Source organism: Camelus dromedarius, chromosome 2 (assembly GCF_036321535.1).
Source record: "Camelus dromedarius isolate mCamDro1 chromosome 2, mCamDro1.pat, whole genome shotgun sequence".
NCBI lineage: Eukaryota > Metazoa > Chordata > Mammalia > Artiodactyla > Camelidae > Camelus > Camelus dromedarius.
Genome location: NC_087437.1, coordinates 66,933,487 through 66,958,470, shown reverse-complemented (window position 1 = coordinate 66,958,470; position 24,984 = coordinate 66,933,487). Strand labels below are relative to the sequence as shown.

Here is a 24,984-nt window from a genome sequence, read left to right as displayed (position 1 = left end):
GGTTGATCCACCAGGATTCACAAATCAAATTTTTTGTTCTAATGACATTTCTATACATAATATAGATTAACTTTCAAAGAATACTAGTATTATTTTATGTTTATGTTTATGGGTTTAAAATCCTTAACTGATAACTGGCTTTAAAGATTTTTAAGACATTTTGAATTTTTATTAATTTTAATGTCTTTTTTAAAATTATTATTTTTTTAAAAAGTATTTTGGTCCTTTATTAAAGATTTCTTGGGAAAGAAAATAGCTTAAGGCAAAACTTTTTACTGATTAAATAATACAAGGGTTTGTGGTGAATAACTTTTTTCTTGGTGTTAAGCAACATTTTTGTCTGAATAGAATAACTAAGCATAAGAAAGAACTCAGTTTATATATATATACACACATATTTCAATTATATATATATTTAACTTGGGTTATATAGTTTTCGAACTTTATAAAGAAATGGTTTTTCTTTTGATTAACCTTTCTCAATGAGGAGGAAATTTTCTTATTTTGCTTTCTGCTACAACAGCTTTTTTTTTTTTTTTTTTTTTTTTTTTTTTTTGCTTTTCTGCAACAATAGGCCTAAAAATCAGCAATCAGCTCATCTATTTTTTAACCACCTGGAAAGAATCATAGATTTGGAAATAACAAGAGGAACTTAGACACCATGTAGATAAGAAAAACAAATGAAATCTCAGAATTTCTTTGACCTCGCCTGCTTACATTCTTACTCAGAGCAAACACTGATCAGCTCTAGAATATGCTTGACCCCAGTGCTGGAATCTGGGCCTCATGGCCATGCAAGTTGCCTGCACCCCTGATGGATCACTGCCCCCCAACTGGGACACAGGTCAAATTCAAGAGGAGGTACCTTAATCTCACCTCCCCCAGGGAATCTCCAGAGTGTTCCTGCGCTGGGGCTGGGCATCCCACCGGCATTGCCCACACCCAAGGTTCTTACTTGGCTGCAAACACCTGAGTATTGCTTACATCTTAGTCCTTGACTTCAGGTGGGTGATCACTCTGAGGTCAGCACAGCAAACAAACATCAGGGGTCTAGAGCAGTGCTGTGAGGATGGAAATATTCCATACAACAGCCACTCACCACATATGGCTACTGAGCACCTAAAAAGTGGCTAGTGCAAATAAAGAACTGAATTTTTAATTGTACTTAACTGAATTAATTCTAATGAAAATAGCTACATGCCTTTACTAGTTACCACCTTGGTCAGAGCAGGTGTAGGGCTTTAAAGCAAGAAAGACTAATGGATGCTGTGGGCCATGGGTATCACGGCCACGGAAACAGACTCCTCCTTTCATCATGCCCAGGACTTATCATACCGTAAATCTGAGCAGACCAGCAATTGTCCTGATCTCATCTCCACAGCCATCTTTATCCTCACGTCCAAGTCAGACAACTGTCTAATCTTGTTCTGGGTTTCAGAGTCAGGGCTAAGATAACAACCTATTATTTGTTTCTTCCCCTATTTCTCCTTTTTTTTTTTTTCCCTTTGTCAATCCAAATTTCACTAGCATGAGCTATAAAGTGTGAGGTGTGGTTTGTGTGTACTCTGGTCCAATAAACTTGGGTGAGTAAAAGAAGTAATGAACTTGAGAAAAAATGATCTCATGCCTGGTGAGTGAGTCTCACTTCGTTTTCTTCTGCTTTGAAAATGGGTTTGTTTAGTGAGCAATGGTTTTGAGACCTATTCAATGTGTCTGGAAACATCAACACCATGGAGACGAATAATTATTAGAAGAAAACAAACTGAAGGAAGGCACAAGAAAAATAAAATTCCAGCCTTTCAAAAAGTCTGCACTCCTCAGAGCAAAGGAACTCCCAGGATGTTGTGCAATTTGAGTAAATCATCATGGTGCCAGGCCACTGGGCAGCCTTCCACAGGGTGGGGCTCACGGGGGCTATTCCTGGGTGTGGAAAACACTTTGAGGAGAACTAGACACTTTCGTTCAGGGGCAGTATCGTTTCTGAAGTGGATAGCTGCTACTACATCCTCTGCACTCTACCATCCCACTTTTTAAAATTCACTCCATCCCATGTGCTTCCTTATTAGCCCTCCCAAGTAACAAACAAACAAACAAAAAAGAAGAAAGGAAAGGAAAGGGGAAAAAAGCCAAATATATACGAAGGAAGCGCTACTTTGGAATAACACAGGGAAGTTGCAGTAAACCCCATATTTGCAAGAGCTCATACACTCTGGGGTCTAAAAGGGAAGTGGGGAAAGGGGAGACACACCACTTTATCAGGGCCAGGCTCCATGCACAGCCCCCAGCCCGCAGATCCTGAGTTAGGAGATTCATCTGTCGAGGCTCTTCCCTCTCCTAGGGCCCTTTTCCCTCTCAGGGTTTCTCCCTAATCACATACCTTCTCAGTAAGACAAAAACTACCAACAGTGTAATCACTGACTTCTAGGTATGTCACTCTTCAATTAATTTGAAAGCTTATAACTTTGTTTCTTTTGTGCAATTATTTGTCAAAGTGACTTTTTTAATGAACAGCAATCTATTCCTCTGTGGGTTCAGAACTAACTTATTAACAAACTTGGGTACAGACAAGAGGTAACCAAAAAAGAAAGAAAAAGAAAAAAGGTAACAGAGGGCCAGGATACATTGCCATGGCCATGGCTGAGGCCAGTAGGGGAGAGAAGCTACGTGCGTGCGCACACCCACCAAACAGGACACAGTGTGGGCTCCCCTGGAGAGCTGTTTGCTTAGGGCAGAGGGAGGGAGGTGGGGAAGGCAGGCTGACTCTGGGCAAGGGTAGCTGGGGAGAGAAAAGGTTTTTCAGCTGAGCTTCAGAAGATGGTAAAGTGTTCAAGAAGCAGAAACGAGAGAACACTCAGAGGAGATGAGGAAGGCAGGCCATTTGGAACCTAGTGGTACCTACTGAATACAAGCTAAGGAGTGTGCATTTTCTCTCTTGGGTCCTCCCACCTCTCTTCTGTGGGCCAGGAAGAGAATGAAATTATGGGGGCTGGACAAACACTGCAGATACAGCAAAGGGAAGTCATTAGTCTGCCTCCAAGAGCTGGAAAGCCAAAAATTTCTCAAATTTAAGTGCAAAAGAGTAGGATGGGAGAAATTTGGGTTTGGAGAGATTGGTCAGCAAGGGCGAATGGGCGGACAGGTGGAGCCATCTGGCAACAGGTATAAGAAGGAGCTGGTGGCCAAGCTTGTGGTTGAACAGGAGCGATCAGCAAAAACCACCTTTGAATTGAGGCTATAGGGAGCCTCTGGAAGTGTTTAAGCAGGGGCGTGACCTAAACCCAGAGCTGTGTTTTAAGACAGTGCATCTCAGGATTAAGTGGCTGGCACTTAGAAGGCATGTTTATCTTTGTGGAACACCCTAAGGATTGACATGTTAGATTTCAAATAACTAAGTAAACCATTTTGGCCTAATTCATACTACAAACTAGATTTTGGCTAGACAGGTGGTAGTGGGCACCCAAGATCTAAGAAAAATTTGGGAGAGGAAAATGCTTAAAATGAGAACTTTTTTTAGACTTTGAAATATGGTTTATTACCCATTTTCATCAAATATGCGTTACTCTAATAATCGGCCTATTATAAACACAGGCATTAAAATGACAAATTTTGATCTTTAATTTTTCTTCAGATTAGGAAATGACTGCAATTCTTCAATTTTGACATCAAAACATGTTGCCCGAGTAGGCAGAACCTCTGTGCTCTGCAGGGTCATTTGAGAGCCTCTGCTTTAGAAAGTTCAGCCTGGAAGCACTGTATGTAATGGGAACAGAGGCTGGTGAATCCATCTGAGTCACAAGTTAGGAGCTGGCAGTGGGAATTGAAAAGAAAGGGTAAAATGGTCTCAGAAAACATCAGAAAATGATTATTTTTGCTTCTATCAGAAATATAAATCAATTTAAATTAGGAATATATTATTCAGGGTTCTTCATAGAAACAGAACCAATAGAATATATAGAGAGACAAAGATTTCTTTTAAGGAATTGGTTTATGTGGTGATGGGGGCTGGCAAGTTTGAAATCTGTAGAGCAGGCCAAACAGGTTGAAAATTCAGGAAAGAAGCTGAAGTTGCAGTCTTGAGTCTGAACTCTGCAAACTGGAAACTCAGACAGGGTTTCTATGTTACAGTCTTGAGGAGGCAGAACTACTTCAGAAAAGCTCAGTCTTTGCTCTTAAGCCCTTCAACTGATTGCATGAGGCCCACCCACATCATGGAGGTAATCTGCTTTATGCAAAGTCTACTAATTTAAACATCAATTACATCTAAAAAATATCTTCACAGCAATGTACAAACTGGTATTATATTTGATCAAATAACTGGGCACCATATCCTAGTCAAGTTGATGCATAAAATTAATCATTGGACGGTGTTAATTTTGATACTTTCTTATCAGGCAGCAGAGACAAAACTCAAGAAGTTATTAACTTCTTAAGGCACAACTACTCCAGGTCCCAGAGAACACCACAGTTTGTATTCTGTATGTAGAAAAGGGCCCACGTGTCCCTCCTTTTTGCTCTCCCTCCATGCCTGTCCTCTCTGGAAATGTCAACAAATTCATAATGTCTTTTTTTTTTTTTTAAATAGCCATCAGTGTGGAACTTTTTCAAAGTCTTTCTTTTTTCAACCTAAATAAGTTCATTCGTTTGCCCTTGTGCACAGGCATCAAATAGCCTCCCAAGAACGCTAAAAGATTAGCAGGTCTGATCATTTCCTTCCATAGAAGTCACGTTTCCTTTCCTCTAAGTGTATCAGGAACACAACCCTCTATGAGAGATTCCTCCTGCTGGTCTATTATGGAAGTAAACTTGCCCCAGGTTTCCAGGAGCCTTTCCTAGAAGTGTTCCACTGAGAGACTAGGTAATAGCAACCTACACACTTGGACCAAGGTTTTCCAACTTCACTCTTGAGCTTCTTCTAACTTCTTGGATAACCACCTTCTGAACTTAGTGATTTGCCTACCTGTTTCTTTTGTTAGTTCTAGAGCAGTTGTTTACAGCCACTCTCGGGCAAGTTCTGTGGTGAGGAAGTTTACAGCTGGTGAGGGGAGGCCCCGGGAGGTTCAGGCTCCTACTCTTGTTTCAGTCAGAATCTGCTCTGGGTTTAGACATGAGCATTGCATATTGAAACCTTATTTCTGTATTTCCTTTGAAAATGTGGCTGGTTTTTTTTTTTTATTTCTTTTAATTGAAGTATACTTGATGTACAATATTATACAAGTTACAGGTGTACAATATAGTGATTCACAATTTTTAAAGGTTATACTCTATTTAGTCATTATAGAATGTTGACTATATCCCCTGTGCTGTACAATATATCCTGTAGCTTATTTTATACATAATAGTTGACACCTCTTAATCCCCTACCCCTATATTGCCCTGCCTACTCCCAACTGGTAACCACTAGTTTGTTCTCTGTATCTGTGAGTCTGCTTCTTTTTTGTTATATTCACTAGTCTGTTGTATTTTTTAGATTTTACATATAAGTGATATCATACAGTAGGTGTCTTTCTCTGTCTGACTTATTTCACTTAGTTTAATACCCTCCAAGTCTATCCACGTTGTTGCAAATGGAAAAATCTCATTCTTTTTTAGTATCCCATTGTGTGTGTGTGTGTGTGTTTGTGTGTGTGTGTGTAACACCACATCTTTGTGATCCATTCATCTGTTGATGGACACTTAGGTTGCTTCTCTATCTTGGCAATTGTAAATAACACTGCTATGAACATTGCGGTGCATGTATCTTTTTGAATCAGTGGGATTTTTTTTCCAGACATATTGGCAGACGTGGAATTGCTGGGTCATATGGTAGCTCTAGTTTTTGTTTTTTGGGAAGCCTCCTGTTTTCCACAGTGGCTGCACCAATTTACATTCCCAGTGTGGCTCTGTTTTAGAATGAAATTAAATCTCTAGAATTAGATGCCTTTACCATTCACTATCTGCTCTGGTCTGTCTGCTTCAAGAAACTGAGGCAAAAGTAAAGAAAAGTAATATTGGTTGGGTAACTAATAGTGCTAGAACTTCACATATTTTTTCATGTCATTTTCTCATGAACCCTTTAAGTATTACCACACCCGTTCAGAGATAAAGCTTAACAAGATTAAGTAACTACCAGAGGTCACAGAACTGCTAAGTGGTGGAGCTGAGTCAAACCTGGGTCTATCCAAAGCTCATGTTCGTTCTACATCCTGTTCTACATCCAACCTGTTCTGTAATAAAGGTCTAGACAAATCATTCACTCATATATTCTTCATTCATTTAAATACACATTTTTAAAATTTATTTCATCTGCCCTTTTACTGAGCAAAATAATTTACCGAGGGCCTGCCACATGTAAGGCACTGTGCAACTTTGGACCTAGAAAGACAAATAAAACAGGGTCCCAGAGCCTCCTCCTGCTTTGGAGACTCTTGCAGTGAAGTGCAGGGAGCCCTTTGTAGGTTGATACCAGGAGGAAAGAATGCACAAGGAGAGCAGAACAGAGTCCTCCCTGAGTAATTTCTGTGTCAGGGAGAAAGCAGCCCCAGTACAGAGGAGGAAACTCAAGGGTCATCTCTGCATCACCTGGCAGTCTGGACCAGAGGCTGCAGAACTGGCCAAAGCCAGGGGATGAGGCCCAGCAGCGGGTGTTAACCGTTGAGGAATGCTGTTGGAATGCACAGAGGGCCCTCCCGTCTGGACATGCTGCCTGGTACCTGATTCTGGCCGTACCCTGAGCACAACTGGGAAGCTTTTCCTCCTCTCCCAAAGAGATCGTCCCCCCATGAATCCTTCCATGGAAAATAAAGAGGAGCAAGGATGGGAGGTTAGCAAGGCTTTTAGGACCCTCCCCCAGAGCAGTGCCTAAGCAGGGAGCAGAGGGAGGGTGAAAGGGGCTGCTTCACATCAGCTTAGACGCCTTGGCGGTGGGACCAGTAACCGTGAAAACCTCCCTCCTAGGCCTCCGGGGTCACTAGCACATACTGCAAAGCCGCAGTCCAGGAGCCTGCCCTTCCTAAATAGCCTCCTGGTTATTATTCATAGTTTCTTATGTCTGCAAACGATCTTGGTATTTACCAATCACCTCCACATCTTTTATGTCAGCGGTCACAATAATCCCATCAAATGAGATGTGTTTTATCCATTTTATAAGTGAGGAAATAGACACTGAGTTGGTGTTGCCAGGTTTACCCAGTAAGGACCGAGCAAGACCAGGTTTGAACCTTGGCCTTCTAACCCCAAGTCCGGTGTGCTCACCGTTAGACACAGCCAGTATACCACCCTGCGAGCTGCCAGAAGCCTACACTTGGCAGCCACCCCTCTTGACGTTTGTGGCTGTTTAGGGGATGCAGCACATGCTTTAGGTCTTCCAGACACCAGCCTAGTGTCAATACCAGCGGCCGCGGAGGGGCTGTGAGCGCTGGCTCTCACCCCGACCTGCACGTCTGCCCCTCTTGCTCTGAAGAACCCTGCTCCCAGGCGCGGGCGGGGGCACCGCAGGTCTGGGATACATCTAGCTGGACTTTCTGGAACAAGGTGTGGGTGCAGCACTGGGTCTGGGGGAAATGCACAAACATTAGTGCGGTTTCGAGGGGCTACAGAGGCAAGAACGTAGAAAAGTGAATGAAGAGACGCCTGGAGAGTCTGACCTTTGCAAACAGGCTCATCTCAGCGGGGAAATGTAGTATCTGCTCTCTCTGCTCCAGGCTTGGTGAGGAAGTGAGCAAGGTGTTTTGTTTTGTTTTGTTTCCTACTGAAAGTATTAACCATGTTGCAAGTCTTTACAAAGTACGATGTTAAGTAAATGATCTGGAGCTGGGCAGATCTGGGTTTGAATCTCAGCTTTTGCATTATCTAGCAACGTGACCTGGGCCAAGTAATTAATCTCTTTAAGCCTCCTTTTCTTCATCTGCAAAATGGCAAGAAAACAGATTCTCCCCAGATCTTCCAGAAGGAGGGCAGCTCTGCTGACACCTAGATTTTAGCCCAGAGGGACTCATTCCACACTTCTGGCCCCCAGAATAATACAAGATAATACCTGTGTGTTGTTTGAAGTCACTAAGTTTGTGGTAATTGGTTGCAACAGCAGTAAGTAACCAATACAGATTTTGGTAAAAATACCCATCTCTCAGGTCTATTGAGCGGATGAACAGAGTGCTAACATGTGCCAAGACCATCGTAAGTCTCGCTAAATGACAACTTACATCAACACTTTGCTATTTTGTGCCATTATCTAAAAAATGATGTGCCACTGAAGGAGCAGAAGCGGGAGAAGAGGAGGGCGCGGAGTGAAACCGGAGAAACAGCTGGCAGGCAGCAACTTCAGCGCACGTGCCCATCGGCACAGGCCTGCCTTCTGTAAATCAGCCTCCGCCGGGCTGCCCCTGGCCTCTCCGACCTCATGCTTGTCAAGATTTCTTCTCTCTTCCTTTCGCGGAAGCCAAACTCCTACCTGCCTCTTTCCTTCTGTTTTTCCACCCTGGTCTGCATTTCCCCACCCTAATTCTGACTTGCAGTTCTCCCACAGAGGATTCCTATGTCCCTTTGAAAACTCTGTGCGGCAGAGTCATCTTTGGGAAAGAATGACTCTTAGGAACATAACTGGGTCACTTGGACCAAATCCCTTGTTCAGGGTCCCATCAGCTCCTTCTGGACCAATAAAGCCCTCTTTCTTTCCTACCTGCCTTCTTTTCTCTCCATAGCCCTACTTTCTTCCTTTATTCTACTGTGTACAGTCATTTTTGCTTTGAGTCCATGTTGCTATAATCGTACTTCAGATTCCTTGAAAGAACAAATTGTCTTCTTTCTGTTCTTTGAGGCCCACCTAATGACCACAAATAGGCGGCTCCCTGCAAAGGGGTCCTAATTGATCCTGGGTGATAATGGGCTGAATCTGGCCTCTCCAGATTTTTGTCCTTTACTCTGTACATGAACTTATGTTGTCTGAACTTTCACCTTTCATGGTCTATTTATCTATGTCTCTAGTTTAGATGGTAACCCATCTGGTCAGGAGCGATATCTGTGCATTCCTGTAGTAAACTTTACAATGTGGCTGAGCCAGCTACGTGAGTGAGGCTCCCCTTGGGGGAGGTTGTGCATTAACTCCTTCAGGGCCTCCAGCTCCACTCAGTCTAGTGTGCAACCATCTCAGGAAAGGACAAATGACATTTCTAAGCCCAAAATGACATTTCCAAGCAGAAAGAAATGAACGGCATTTCTAAGCAGAAGCTACGCATAGGGATTTTGTAACAGTGGCCCAGTTTCTTCTACTCACTCAGCAAACATTGATGGAGTCCCCACCATGTGACCCAAAAACACTCATAAATTTCAGCCCCTTCAGTCCCCACCACTACCCAGGTGAAGAGGTAAAGGAAAATACTTAGAGATGTTTGAGATTACTTGGAAGGTGGGTAATAACTTACGTGAGAGTGTAATGATGAAGTTAAATTTAGCAAGGTCTGAGTCAGATAGAAGGCTTGCCTCCCACGGGTTCCCCACACAAACCGGAACTTCAGCCAAACTGGCTGATCTGCTATCTTCTGGGCTCCTTTGCTCTTCCAGGGCTCTGCTCCCTAACCGCCCCTTTCCTTTTACCTCCAAGGTCACACCCCACCTTCTTCCCACACCCACCTCTACTCGACCATACACATTCTGCCAGCCTCACCTGTTTCCTCCTCAGAACTCCCACGGTACTCAGGGTCTCACTAGATTCATTACAGTGATGTCGGAACACAGCTTCCCCACTACAGCGTAAAATCCTAGAATACAGCAGTCTTGCTAATGTATCTTTGTTATGCCTCAAAATGCAGCTTGTGTCATATTATACATTTTGATTTAGAGCATGAGTACGTGAAGTGGATAGTTAATTTAATTAATAAAACACTGAGATATGTGGATGGCTTATCTCCAGGTAATTCAAATGCAAAAGCCAAAATAATTGACCCAAACACTTACCCTTGTGTTCCTTCCAGAGAATCCCCAGGGAGGGAAAGACTCATTTTTTTTTAAGTTCCATATTCAGCAGTAAACCTTGTAAATAATTCCTGGGAGCCAGCGTGGGCTGGGGGACAGCACTGGGGCTGTGGAGTCGTGCAGACCAAGGTCTCCAGCCCTTCCACTTCCTGGGTTGTATGACCCCAGGGGACTTAATTCACCAGTTTAAGCTTTAGTGTCCTCATCTGCAAAATGGAGCCCCCTCACCCTCTTTCTCTATCTAATTGGGTTATGAGAATTACATGTGTGTATGTAGAGCGCCTAGTGGAGTGGCACCTGGGGGGAACTAAATGTTAGCCCCTCTCTCCCACCTCCCCCTCCTCTTATGTGACAGGGTATTTTTAATTTGCCATCTCCATTGAAACATACAAAACATCCTGAAAAGAATGATTTTTAACAGCTGCCCAGAGTCCACATGGGAACCAATTGCCAACTCTGGGCGCAAGTTTACCCTTTGGGTTTCAGTCTGCTGTGAGCGAGGGCAGGAAGAGGCATCCCAGGGACCCTTGCGTGTTTCATCGCCACCGCAGGTCGGCCCTCGGCGACTTGGGGGCTGCGGTTCCTCACTCAGAAGGACACTGTCTGTATGTTCCTTACCTAAAGAACTCCGGAAAGTCACCGATCAGACGCAGGCTGGCTTTACCGTTTTTCCCCTTCTTCAAAAAATTACAGTGATTACAGAACTTAGTAACCAAACTTCCTCCATCACTAAATGGTTGCATGGCTTGGTCTGGAAGACGAGAAGGCAGTGCATGATGGCGTGACGTGGTCACTCTTTAGAACTTGCAGCAATCTTTTTCACCTGCTCCTGTCAGGTTGTAATGTTCTCAACTGTGTCCTCAGCCCCGGGGAAATCCTGAAGATGACCAAAGATGAGTCCACTGTTCGTTGCTTCCAGAGCCTGCTGATTTTTGGAAATGTGATTGTCGGTGTAAGTAATGAGTATTTTCCAGGAAATGCTGCTCTCCCCGTAATCATGATTTTAGATCAATCAAATGTGAGAGCTGAAAGGAAAATAATGATATCATTCCTGCCTCTCTACGTCTTTTCTGCCACTTAAGAAATGTGTTGGTAAAACATGCCAGCTAGACTTGAACTGTATATATAGTCATATATAACTGTGTAATATATCAAAAGGCCATGTTGAAAAAAATAGGTATTTCCCTCCCAACTTTAAAACACAAGAATCTAAAGGGAGTCGTGCCAACCATGGTCAGCATCCAAGCACTCCCACACACACACTGGTGTGTCTTTCCTATTCCACCTTGATTTGATTTGTATGGACCCTGCTGCTAAGGTTCGTGGGGAAAGAGGTTTTCATCTTGTTCTGGCCATATGCAGGCCAGGACCGGGATGTGAGAGCAGCTCAGAGGCCAGGCTGCTGGGCACGTTGTGGTGAGAGTCAAGATCACTGGCTCTGGGCCCAGCCCTGCCTCTGACTCTGTGATCCTGGACAGGTCATTGCCTTTCGGAGACAAGATCCCTCATCTATAAAATCCAGGGAGTGGGAAAGATAACAACCAAGGTTCCTTCTGGCTCTAATGTTCAGTGGCTCTCTGGCACTGATAAATATAACCAGGACCAGCTTAAATATTACAGTCCAGGAATTTGAGCGGTGGGCAGTGGAAATGGGGTGGGAGGATATCTTCATACAAGAAGTCATTGTTTGAGTGGTTCATGCCCCAAGGGTTTTATAGGTGTTCTGAAATTGTCTGGGTCTTCTCCCAAAGAGCAGTAAGATGGAGCAAAATGTGGAAGGAGGCATGCAACCAATTTGTAGGATGGAGGGGGCCGTTTGATTTCCTTAGTTGTGTAAAGCCTATGCAGGGGATGGAGTTAGTCTCTCTTGCCCTCCCCCCCATCCCTTTCCCAACTATGCTCTCCTGGCTGCTGGCCTGACAGAACCCCTCTGCCCCTAGATGTGTGGCATTGCCCTGACAGCAGAGTGCATCTTCTTTGTATCCGACCAACACAGCCTCTACCCTCTGCTTGAAGCCACTGACAATGATGACATCTATGGGGCAGCCTGGATCGGCATGTTTGTTGGCATCTGCCTCTTCTGCCTATCTGTCCTAGGCATCGTAGGCATCCTAAAGTCCAACAGAAAAGTTCTTCTGGCGGTAAGACCTTAAAACTCTCTACATTTGTGTCCTGGGCTAATTCTGATGGATTGTTGCTTCTTTCCTGAGCACAATGCTTTAGCTTTTAGTGGGGTAGGTGGGAGCAGAGGATCCCAGGTGAGGGGTGAGAAGAGGGCAAGACTCTCCCTGCCATGAAGATTGTCCATGTAGGAGCCAGGATGCCCTCCACTATTGCAAGTCCAGGAGATTCCAGTACAGAGAACCCAAAGAGAAGAGACCTGGGGGGTCACCTGTTGAGTATTTCCACATCTGCGTTTCTCCAGCGGGTGTCTGCATGCACCCAGCAGGTGCAGCTGGGAGATCCACTGGCCAGAAAAGAGACATAGTGAGAACTTGATAATTAGATTTTTTTCTCTTGAGAATAAGTAGTTTAAAGTAAGCATTTTCATATGAATCAAGTGTTGCTATATTAGCATATAAATCACAAAATATGCATGAATTTTTAAGAAAAACCATGAGCCTTTGTAGACATTTTTGAGCTCAAGGCTGATAATTTTGTAGGATGGCTTACACTTCCCATTTTACATGCTCATTCTGCTTTTTAGGGACCCTGGAAACCCTTGCTGGGCACCATTGCAGAGAACAGCCCTAGCTCCCATCTGCCTCTGGAGGATCTAATCCTGTGCACCCACAGGGAGACTCTGCCCCAAACCACACACAGCAGGTGGGGCCCTGCCTTTGCAGATAGAAGCAAATTGGCAGCCAGCAGGGCTCTCTCTGCCCCAGTGCTCAGGACAGCAGTTTCCTATTTTGCAATGGGGTCCCACCCCCACTCCCTACCCCTGAAATTACTCTCCTACCCAAATGCTGCAAGCCCCGAGTTCCACCTTCATGGAACGAGTCCAGCAGGCTCAGGTGACTGTTGGTTTGCTTTTCCTGTGAACTGACACCGCCCCGGTACCCGGGGAATGCAGAACATTGACATTCTCTGGGCCATTAGTGTGAGTTAGTTCTCGGGCAAAAGCACTCACTTTTGCAGGGTGGGGAAAGGAATTCAGGGAAAGGTAAAGAAGGAGCAGGTGTCCTTGGAGACGAGCTTCAGCTGCATCCTGGTCCCGCTTTGAGCCAGTCACGCATGCCTGGCCCAGCTGGGAGACCTGGGTAGGGGAACATCCTTTACCGTGCCGGGCAGGGAGACAGGGCAGTGCACCCTTGACAGGGCTGAAGGAAAAACACACCTGCAGACTATGCCTCCTTAGAGCATCTCTAAGGGGGTTCTGAGCCTCTTTAAGGGGAGCCAGCAAAGCTCTCAACAAAGCAAGGCAGCAGCTAATACAGGAGGGGAAAGTTGATGAGGCCTCTGAAGGGAGGCCTGCCATTAGCTGGGAGTTAACAGTAGCCAAAGCCTTTCCCTGGGCCGAATGGTTAAGGCAGCAGGAGGTTAGGGCAGCAGCTGCTTTAGGAGCCTCCCCTGCCCAGAGACGAAGAACCGTTTTCCCAGCGCCCCTCTGCCGACAGTGCCCACAGAAGAACCCAAGGACCAAGAGCATGTGTGCAAGGCTGAGGAGGACAGCAAAGACAGAACTCCTCCAAATAGACCCCGCCCCAGATTCACAGGTTATTTCTCCTTCAGATATTTTCCAGCCATAAATAGGGGCAGTGTGGCGTGGAGGCATCACGTGTGCGTGCTCGCGCACACACACACACACACACACACACACACACACACACCCCAACAGAAACACAAGATGCGCTCTGTTTCACCCGCCTGACCTGATGTAACTAGAGTGGGGTGAGTGGGAGAAGATGCCAGGGAAGAGAGAGCTGTGTACCTGGAGGCTGCCTGTTCCTCTCTGATGAGACTGGACATTATCAGAAGGGATGATGGATATTAAACACGATTCAGTTCATCTTATTCTGACCTCGGTAATCCTAAATTTTCAGTAAACCATAAAGAAAATGTCTCCCCATGAGAGGGGATTTATGAGGCTCTACATAGTGTGTGATACACTAAGACTGTCTTGCCAGCCATTGAAAACACACACACACCCGACAGAGTCCATTCTCTTGTGTTTGATTTTCCCAGTTAAAATAGAAATGCAGGATACTGAACTGAGAAAGCTCTGTATTCACTAGTCATTTGTTCTCCGGGAAAAGAAGAGAATGGAGCTGATTAGCACCAAGTCTGGCTCCAAGCAGCTGATCAATGAAGGTTTGATGAAAGATTACGTGAATGATTGGGTAATTATATTTAGGTGAACGTGCTGCTGAAAACATAGCAATTATTTGTTTAAAAAAAAAATCTCTTTAGAAGTAGATGTAACTCTTTCATTCCTTTTGTTTCCCTTCCAGTATTTCATTCTGATGTTCATCGTGTACGGCTTTGAAGTGGCATCTTGTATCACAGCAGCAACGCAGCGAGACTTTGTGAGTACAGCCTCAAACAGCGTAGCGCAGAGACGGTCGTGTGAGTCATCACCGTTGTCACAATAACGTAATAACCGACATGTATTAAGCCCTTACCCTGTACCAGGCATTGTAATATGCCGCTTAATAATAAACATATAATTTTGCTTAATTCTCATTATGACCCTGTGAAATAGGTATTAACACTGTTGTCATTTTATAGATAAAAATTAAAATGTGACTTGAAAAGTCCAAGGTTACACAGCTGGTGAAAGAGTGGAATCCTGCGTCCAGGCAGTGTGAGTCCCTGGGCCAGGCTCTTCTCCACTCTGCCCTGCCGCTAGCCTTCCAAGAGGATGATCAATAATCCGCCACATCTAGACTTCCTCTCAACTCAGCACCCTGCTTTCTCTCCTTTTCTCCGTCCTCTAACCTAAGCCACCCTACAGTGCCTGTCCGTCCTGGTCTCATTAGGGTTTCTTTGGAGATGGGGGTCTTCTCCCTACAGAGGACTTCAGCCTCCCAGAGCAGCTTTACACCTGCCCACAGCCCTACTCAGTGGCGCTGAGTACAGGTTTATTCCAAGAGACAGTGTTTAGTGCCCCCAGCAGCCGGTCTAGCAAATCGCTTTGTCTCCTTGACGATTTGTGTGTTAACTCTTCCTCTTGTGTTGCCTCCTCCCACCATAGTTCACACGCAACCTCTTCCTGAAGCAGATGCTGGAGAGGTACCAAAACAACAGCCCTCCAAACAACGACGACCAGTGGAAAAACAATGGAGTCACCAGGACCTGGGACCGGCTCATGCTCCAGGTGATGCCTGCCGTCGTGGGGCGATGCCACTTTGTACCTAAACTAGTTACCAGAGGTGCACACATGGCTGAGAGGGACCACAGCCTCCAGGGGGCTTCCTTCAAAAAGAGACTTGACAAAGACAGGTTCTATTCCGCTTATTTACTGGCAGGGACTGGGGGTGCACACGTGACTCAGTGGAACCCCTAGATCTGTATTTTAAGCCATGATGTTGATGAGCTTCCATTTATGAGAAATGACCTTGTCAAGAAATTTGGATTAATCAGACGCTCTACTTCTTAGAATTCAGGCATCACTTACATCAAAAAATTGTTGCTCCTCCACCCCACAGTGAACTCAAGCGGCAATAATTGTCTCTTTTGCTTCTTTAGTACATTTTCATACCTGTAGCTTACCTTGTTAAGGACCATGGGCTGTGACTTGATTTGATCATCCAGTTTTCACTAATTTGTCATACCTTATTCCAAGTTTACCTCAGGTACTAACAAAAGTACAAGTCTTTCAGAATACCCACTATCACCCCTACATTGTGTAAGTATATAAATTCTTATCCCCTACATAAGCCCTCATGTGACCCAACTCTCCCACGACCCCCCACGTCCCCTCCTCACCCAACCTCCAGTGCTTCACAGGCCATCATCAGCAAACTCCCTTAGAGCCTCCACCCTTCTTTGAACTCTCTTTACCATCATCTTCTACAGTTCCCTTCATTGATTCTAATATTCCTGTTCTATCATTTTTTAGCGCATTAGGACCTCCAATGTATAGGCCACTTTTTCACTCCCTATCACTCTTCTGACTATAGGTCAAATATTTTTTCCACTCTTAGCAAAGAACTAAACTTTTCAAATGAAAATGTGAATGCTCACACCGTTGAAAAATCCACTTACCATTTTTTTAAAGCCCAGGCTGAAGTAAGTCTGGTTCAGACTTAACCATTTCCCCCAAAAATGCTCAGGTCAAATTACAGAATGAGATAATTTCCATAATCTAGTGGCAAACAGGATATACTTTTAAGGCAGTTGCTTTATCACCAAGTTTGCTGGATATATTTATTCTAACAGTTGAGAGATGCCATAGTTTTAATTTCTTCCCGTAGAAGCATTTTAGCATAATTTATAAAAAGGTAGGAAACTGATATACACTGTGTTTTATCCTTTATCCTCAGTTTTATCCGGAGTGTAAGGATATGAGCTATGTGTTAGGAGATCTTCCTTTCCTATGTCAATTCATACCTGTGTGCCATCAGGTTTTGGTTATTTTCTTCCAATTTATTTTCTCCCATTATAAAAATAAAACTTGGGGCAGGGGAGGGTATAGCTCAGTGGTAGAGCATGTGCTTAGCATGCACAAGGTCCTGGGTTCAATCCCCAGTGCCTCCATTAAAAATAAATAAATACATAAACCGAATTACCTCTCCTCTCCAAAACAAAAACAAAACAAAAAAAGTGAAAAAGGATCTTATTTTAAAAATAATAATATATAATTGCTCCAGAAAATGTTGTAAGTGTAGAAAAGTAAAACAAGAATAACTCATAATGTCTTCACCACCAAAATTTTAATTTTCTGATTCTCAATTTGCTCATATGTAATATGAGAATAATTATAAATCTCTCACATTGTTGTATCAAGAGATTAGCATTAATAATGACTGACATTTATTAAGGGTTTACAATAGGCCAGGCACTGTGCTGAACACGTTAAATGTATTAACTTATTTAATCCTCACACAACTCTATGAGGTAAATACTACATTTGTCCCAATTTTGCAGTTAAGTAAAATGAGGCTTAGAAAGTTTAACTTGTCAAAGACTCTAGAGCTCATTAATGGCTACTAAACTAATAAATGTAAAAGTATTTTGCAACTGCTAAAATGAAATACCTTAAAAATACCTTCAGTTCTCATTTGGGGATCTTTGGTAAACCTTAAGATACGGTACACTTTCCATATCTTCTTTCTCCATAAAATTTCAGTCGCTACATTGGTGAGTCTAGCAAGGATCATGGAAGAGAATTTTCTCTCTCTCATCTGCCGACAGGACAATTGCTGTGGTGTGAATGGTCCATCAGACTGGCAGAAATACACATCTGCCTTCCGGACGGAGAATAACGATGCTGACTATCCCTGGCCTCGTCAGTGCTGTGTTATGAACAATCTTAAAGAACCTCTCAACCTGGAGGCCTGCAAACTCGGAGTACCTGGTTACTATCACAATCAGGTGAGTGCTCTCTCCTCCCAAGACCTGCCAGAAGGTTTTTCGTTCTTCATAAAGAAAATACTGGTTAACCGTAGGTATTAGTCTCTCGCTAAAGAATTCTGCACCCTTTCTCCTAAACTTCATGTTAACTGTTTCCTTCTCTGTTGGTCAATTGTAAATTCTAATCTAGGGCTGATCTGGGAAAATTTACATTTTAATGAAATTAAGAAAACATGAGAAATGCAATAGCAAGATCCAACTTTGTTTAAATGAAAATTATTTGTACCAGGTGTAGAATTGGTATTTTGAAAAATGTTTACATCAAATAAAGAATTGCTCTGCCTGTTTTTGCAGAATGTTGATTGAAAGGGATGATGCACAAAAGGAATATTTTGCCAGTTCCAAAGCAATGGCAGTTGCTGAGGGTAGATGCGGTAATTATACATCCACATTCCTTACTCAGTGGTCATGTGGAACAGTCGTAATAAAATGTTAGATTGGTGATTTGGGCAGAAGATAGTTTACATACAGGTGGGTTTTGAAAGTGTTTCCAGCCTGATAAGAATGATATGATGATGATGAAAACTAACATTTATTGAGTACTTATCTGCCCTGACACTTCTGCAAGTGCCATACAGATATTAACGCATTTAACGCTCAGAGGGTGGTGCCACTATAATCCCTATTTTACAGATGAGGAACCAAGGTACAGAGATGCTAATAAGTGCCTAGCCCAAGGCAATGCAGCTAGTATGTGGAAGAGTCAGGATTCAAATGCTAGCAGCCTGGCTCCAGACTTTAAGCCAAGAAAGAGCTTGGTAATAATCTCCCGAAGCCCTAAAGAGAATCCTCATACAGAAAAGGACGTGGGAGGGCTATACAGATTATTTCGCAGAGTCGTTCAAAGCAACCCTCATTTAGCTGTTCAGCAACACTGTTTTGGTATTGTTTTGATCAGTCATATTCAGACTGCTAGAAAAATTAAATTTATTGCTTGTAATTACAATATGCAACATAATTATCACTCTCAGGAGTAATAAAATGATTTTAATATTTCAGCCTTGGAACTAGCCCATGTAGACATATCTTGACTGGATTGTAATCTTATACAAACTGTATCATCTCTTTGAAAGGGACAAAAAAGGTTGTTTGCCATTAGATAATTGGTTTATTTCACAGCCACGCTATTTTCCCTCTCACATAGAACATTCTAGTAATGAGGGGCCTCTATGCTCCTTTTGACGACCTTTGTCATGCCCTCCCTTACAGTCCTTGGCCTCATCACCTCCTCTACCCACCAGCTACACCACAATGACAAACTCGCTGTCACTCAATTCGGCACCACGTTCCTGCATCCTGAACCTCCTCTCTCTGTCTTGGACTCCCTGTGCTCCTGCTTTCTCAGTCTCACTCATTCTTCACCCTCAACACAATCTCTTATCTACTCAGCTTTCCTAATTCTCCCTGCCCTGGTCTTGCTGGTTGCCACATGCCACCATTCTCTCCGAGTGACAGGTCCTGCAAATTCTCTTATAGCAATCCTTTTCCACAAAGCAAAGTATGCCACCCCAGTACCTCATATACTTTACTTCTAGGATTGCAGTAAGATATTGAAATATATTATAATTATTTGTTTGCAAGTCTGTTTTTTTATGAGCTTCCTTGAGGGCCATGCATCATTCAATTCTGGATCTTCAGTTCGTAGCACAATGCCTGGCATAAAGCAGGCATCGATGTGTTTGGTGGTTGGGCAGATGAAGAGGTGAATGACTCTTTTTCACACCCATATCATAGCTTTGGATGATCTACAATGCACAAAGGAAGGCTAACAAAATTAGAAAAGTCGTCATAAGTGCAGTAATAAGAGAAATCTACCAGAATGTCACGTAGTGTGTCAGATGCAAATATATACATTTGTACGTCATGGTTCATCTGCCCCCAACATGCTGTGTGCAAATTCTGATCACTACAGCTCAAGAGCATTTTGATGGGACTAAGGCAGGTCAAGGGAAGCCCCACTACAATGACAGAAAGGCATCATGAAAGGCACAAAATGAGAAGAGGTGAAAAAATAGGGGCTTTTGTCTGTGAGCTCCAGGAGGGCAGGACCCACTCTTGCCTTATCACAGCGGAGTGCCTGGCCCAGTGCCGGGCACCTGGCGTGAGTGGGCTTTTATACATATTACTGGACAAAAAACCAGCTCCCAGGATTGTCAGGAGGATCAAGTGAGAAATGGATGTGGGAGGGTTTGTGAACCATCCAGTGCCACCAATAATATTGTTGTAATGATTACTTTCCATCACGGCCCATTCATCCTAATTAGGTGCCTACTTTGTGCCAGGCTCTTGTTCTAGGTTCTAGAGAGTCAAAAACAGGCAAGATAAAATCCCTGCCCTCGTAGAGCTTGTGCTGTATAATATGGGAGGCAGACACAATTGAGTTACTAAACAAATACACAACAAATTCCAGGTCATGATAAATGCCATGAGCAGAAATAAATCAAGAGGAATACATAGAAAATGATGAGGGAAAGGTATTTTTCTCTATGGCTGTCAGGAAAGAAAGGCTTTATTGAGAGGATATTTGCACAGAGTTCTGAATTAAGTGAGAAAAGGAGACCCTCACTTACAGAAGATTAAAGAAAAGAGTTCTGAACAAAGGAAGCAGCAAGTGCAAAGGGCTCTGAGGTGGGGGCCCTTTGCTTTTTGGTCATCAGTATGGCCAGGCAGGAACATGTGAAGGAAGAGTGGAAAGCAAGCATGAATTTAGATTTAATAAGTCTGAAGCTTATTAAATTGGTGGGGAGGGGGTTCTCCTTAGGAAAAACAATCTAACACACGCCTACAAAATTAGGTACAGAGCTTTGGAATGGTCTTGCAAACAAACAGCCCTGAGCCTAAGCTCATTAGCTTTATAGTGAAACAGCCTCTGGTAGTGGCGGCTGGGGTCACAGAGAGAGGCAGGCCCACATCCTACAGCGGCTCATGGGCCACTGTGAGGACGTACAATTTCATGTTAAGGGTGGTGGGAAGCCCATGGAGGGTTTTGAGCAGGAAGGTGATGTGATGTGACCTATGTTTTACGCGGCCCCTCTGGCCCTGTGTGAAGACTAGTCAGGTACCAAGAGTGGACTCAGGCCTCAGAGAAACCAGTTAGGAGGCGACTGTAGTCACCCTGGTTCAGGCCATGGCAGACCAAGGTGGCAGCAGGAAGTAACACGTGTTTGGATTTGAGATATATTTAAAAAGTAGCCTCAGAAGGATTGACTTAAGAGGAAAACAGTTAAGGATAATTGTAAGATTTTTTTCATTACAGCATCTAGGCAAGTGGAGGGGCCTGTCAGGGAGACGGGGAAGAGTAAGCGGGGCAGAAGTCAGGGCACACACAGCAGAGGCAGGGCGAGGAAGGGGGTTCACAAGGGGCTGGGACAGGGTTAGAGAGGATGGAACTTCAAGCGGCCCCCTGCAGACCCTGGGCAGGGCCTAAACTTTAAGGTCAGCCTTTCCAGCACATTTTCCTCTGGACCTGAGTGGTTCATGAAACCAGCCTGGCCGTTGCCTTTCCGAGGCATTCCTGTGATTCCCAGGGCTTTAGTAGAAGTCACTCAGATGGCAGGTCTAGCCCTATGTGTGTGTCACCCCAGCACTTTGCACAGAGACTGGAACAGAATTTGCCACATATAAAATGTGACCAGATTGTGGCATGTGTGAATGGATGGCTCGATGAATAAAAAATGAGTTACTCTTTTGCACGCACACCGTGGCTTTTCTAGGATCCTATGATGCTTTGTTGAAATATGATGTCAAAGGGGAATTTAGAAAGCATGGTATTGGGGTTCCTTTAATGATTACAAAATAAATTTTCATTCATTGGAAGCACTTTTATTAAAAAACAAATCAAAAAGTAACTCTGCCCGCAAACAAATCACCAATAAAATCCTTTGGGAGAAGAAAAAAAACCCTCAAATTTTATTGCAAATACTTTACATTTACTATATGAGAAAAATGTTATGCTGAAATAGTAGCACCTTGGTTAGAGTGAATGCTAAAGATACAAATAAATGTGATACAGAATGGTTGTTCGGCAGGATTACTCCTGTTTCTTCAGTAGAGGACTGTTAACACCTGGCTGATCACAGGGCTGTAGAAATAGCTGGTTATGTTACACTGCACTTTGGAGTGGCATTGATTCAAATAACAATCAGCTTTCCCACCCATCTCTTACATCTTTTTTCTGGTCCCTCCCACACGGATGTGGAATCGCCCCTTTCTCCAGGGCTGCTATGAACTGATCTCTGGACCAATGAACCGACACGCCTGGGGGGTTGCATGGTTTGGATTTGCCATTCTCTGCTGGACTGTGAGTATTTCCCATCACATGTTTTATTTCAGAGAGGATGGTGGTAGGAGAGAGCTTGAGATTGCCCTTGGTTAACCCAACCTCATTAGACTGTCTAGAAACAAAACCTCAGACCTGCGGGCTAGTCAGGAAGCTGCCGGCACCAGGGCACAGACAGTGGATTCCCTCCGGAAGTGGGGCGGTATCTTCCCCTACCAACCAGATCCTTCTCTGCTGACGGGGGTGCACGTGCGTGCTCCTCCATCCTCCGGATCTCGTTTATTCATTACAAGTAGATATCAGGGACTGTCATCTATCTTTATGGTTCCTGTCCAACTCTCACCTGCCTCCCTCCTCCCAAAGAGCTGCCTCCATCAGTCTCACCCTGCCCTGTCGCCCGCTTTATCTGATGCACTTGCAGCAAGAGGGTAGAATGGTGATTCTTAACCCTAAATGCACATTACAACCTCATGGGGGAGCTTGTGGGGAGTGGGGAGCATACCTGAACCACACCCTCCCAGACTCAGATTTCAGCTGATCTAGGGGCAGGACCCAGGCCTTTTTTTTTCCTTTTTAAAGAAATTTTCCAGATGATTCTCATTTGCTGTCAGGATTAAGAGCCATTGCATTCAGGAAATAGTCCCCCAATTTTAGTTTCAGAACCCCTTTACTCTCTCAAAAATTTTTGAGGATTCCAAAAAGCTTTTGTCTCTGGAAGCTATATCTATTGACATTTACCTTATTGGAAACTAACACAGAATTTTTAAAAATACTTGTTAATTCATTTAAAATAATAACAAACCAATTACGTGTTACTAATAACAATGTATTTCTGTGGGGAAAAGTGACTATTTTTCCAAACAAAAAAATAGTGAGAAAAGTGGCTTTTTTTTTTTTTTTTTTACATTTTTGGAATTCCCTTCAATGTCTGGCTTTAACAGAAGGCAGCTGGGTTCCCATACTTCATCTTTATTTAATCTGTTGTAATACGTTGCTTAGGTTGAAGGATTTGAAGAAAATCCACCCTCTACATGGCTATGTCGTTGAAAAAAAAACAGGAATGTTTTGGTAGCCTTATCAAAAACTAATTGGAGGAGGGAGGGTATAGCTCAGTGGCAGAGTGCATACCTAGCATGCACAACGTCCTGGGTTCCATTCCCAGTGCCTCTGTTTAAAAAACTAAAAATAAAAACAAATAAATAAACTTAAAATTACCCTCCCCATTAATAATAATAATAATAATAATAAGTAATTGTGAATATTCTTCTTTGGTACCACATAAAACTTGACAAGTAGTTTTTTAAAAATGAGTTGCAATAAGGAGTGTGAAATGTCGAAGAACTTTTCGGACTCTATTACATTAAAATGCACTACATTGGCTTGTCTTGCCATTTGCATAAATCTTTCACCCATCCATGATTCTAGAATATCTAGAACATCTAGACCAATGAACACCGGTCATTTAGGAGAATACTGATTCACTGTGTGTCAGGATGGACTCAGTGTCACCTCTGCCCCTGTGACGATGCTTAAGGCGTGATTACTCTCAAAAATCCAGTGTCACCTAACCTGAATGAACCTAACGTCATTTCTTTCCCCAAGTATGAGATGTTTCTAAAACAAGTCCTTATTTACTTTTCTTTGTTTTTCTTTTCCTTTGTATTCTAGTTTTGGGTTCTCCTGGGTACCATGTTCTACTGGAGCAGAATTGAATACTAAGAATAAAGTGTAACCACCGTATGTACCTCCCCCTGGTGATTCTGGATTTGGTGCTGGAGCCGCTCTCTGCTAATATTCCACCTGTGTGCTCCCCAGGAACACATGCGTTCTTCCTCACATTGCCAAGTCAGCTGGTATGGAGTTCCTCTAGGCCCTTACGCTCCTGAAATTCTCACCCCTGCTGTTTTTAGGAAAGGGAGAATTTAGGATAATAGATAATAACTATTCCTGTCCCTGTTTATTTTTAATTTGGGGAATAAAGACCTTCACAGGAAACTGTGTTATCCCAGCAAGCAAGTTTGTACCGAGACAGCAAATCTGCCTGTGTTTCTCACTGCTTTCTAAAAGAAACCATCAAAGGCTCTCATTCATCTCAGGTGAGAGAACTAAGGAAAAGATTGCTGAAATGTAACTTTGCCTTTGTCCTATAGTGGCTCCCATCTACATAGACTCAAGTGATTCTTTTAATGCCACCTTGGGATCCTTTTATTCTCCAGGAGAATGCCCAATCTTGAGCTGACAATGGTTGAATTTCCTCTTAGATATTGCAGAGTGATATGTGTTTAGTAACCTCAATTCCTCTTTACAATTAATTAGTAACCTCTACTGATTAAAAGTACGTGACCAGTTTGAATGGCCATCATTAAAAAGTCCACAAGCGATAAACACTGGAGAAAAGGGAGCCCCCCTACACCGCTTGTGGGAATGTAAATTGGTACAATCACTGTGGAAAACAGTATGGCGGTTCCTTTAAAAACTAAACATAGAGTTACCATATAATCCAGCACCCTAATCCCAGGCATATATCTGGAGAAAACTCCAGTTTGGAAAATATATATACCCCAATGTTCATAGCAGCCCTATTTACAATAGCCAAGACATGGAAGCAACCTAAACCTAATTGTCCATTGACAGATGATTGGAAAAAAATGTTGTGGTACACACACACACACACACATACACACACAATGGAATATTACTGAACCATAAAAAATGAAATCATGCCATTTGCAGCAACATGGATGACCTAGAGATTATCATAGTGAAACAAGTGAAACAAGTCAGACAGAGACAGACAAATATCACATGATATCACTTATATGTGGAATCTAAAAAGAATGAGACAAATGAAGTTATTTACAAAACAGAAACAGATTCACAGACATAGAAAACAAAATTATGGTTACCAAAGGGGAAAGAGGGGAGGAATAAATTAGGAGTTTGGGATTAGCAGATACAAATTACTATATATAAAATAGATAAACAAGGTCCTACTGTATAGCACAGGGAACTATATTCAACAGCTTGTCATAACCTATAATGAAAAAGAATATGAAAGAGAATATATTTGTATAACTGAATCGCCATGCTGTACCCTAGAAACTAACACAACATTGTAAATCAACTATACTGCAAAAAAAAAAAAAAAACACTTCAGCCAACACAAAAAATAAAAATAAAAA

The 24,984-nt window shown here is 43.2% G+C and overlaps 2 protein-coding genes and 1 non-coding gene across 3 annotated transcripts in view; all 3 read left to right on the top strand.

The window, feature by feature from the left end:
• TEX55 (testis expressed 55) overlaps positions 1-3,238 on the top strand; it is a 26,233-nt gene extending 22,995 nt beyond the window's left edge. The window contains exon 4 of the mRNA XM_031466461.2: positions 3,071-3,238. Within this exon, the coding sequence (XP_031322321.2) occupies positions 3,071-3,238 (168 nt within the window). The remainder of the gene's footprint in view (positions 1-3,070) is intronic.
• Positions 1-24,984, top strand: part of UPK1B (uroplakin 1B) — a 25,756-nt gene extending 772 nt beyond the window's left edge. Inside the window, exons 2-8 of the mRNA XM_010981589.3 lie at positions 10,810-10,897; positions 11,886-12,086; positions 14,400-14,474; positions 15,143-15,265; positions 17,305-17,484; positions 21,740-21,823; positions 23,471-24,984. Coding sequence (XP_010979891.1) covers positions 10,829-10,897; positions 11,886-12,086; positions 14,400-14,474; positions 15,143-15,265; positions 17,305-17,484; positions 21,740-21,823; positions 23,471-23,521 — 783 coding nt within the window. The 5' untranslated portion in view covers positions 10,810-10,828 and the 3' untranslated portion in view covers positions 23,522-24,984. The remainder of the gene's footprint in view (positions 1-10,809; positions 10,898-11,885; positions 12,087-14,399; positions 14,475-15,142; positions 15,266-17,304; positions 17,485-21,739; positions 21,824-23,470) is intronic.
• On the top strand, positions 16,575-16,647 carry TRNAA-AGC (transfer RNA alanine (anticodon AGC)). The gene has a single exon. It is a non-coding gene; the product is annotated as a tRNA-Ala (tRNA).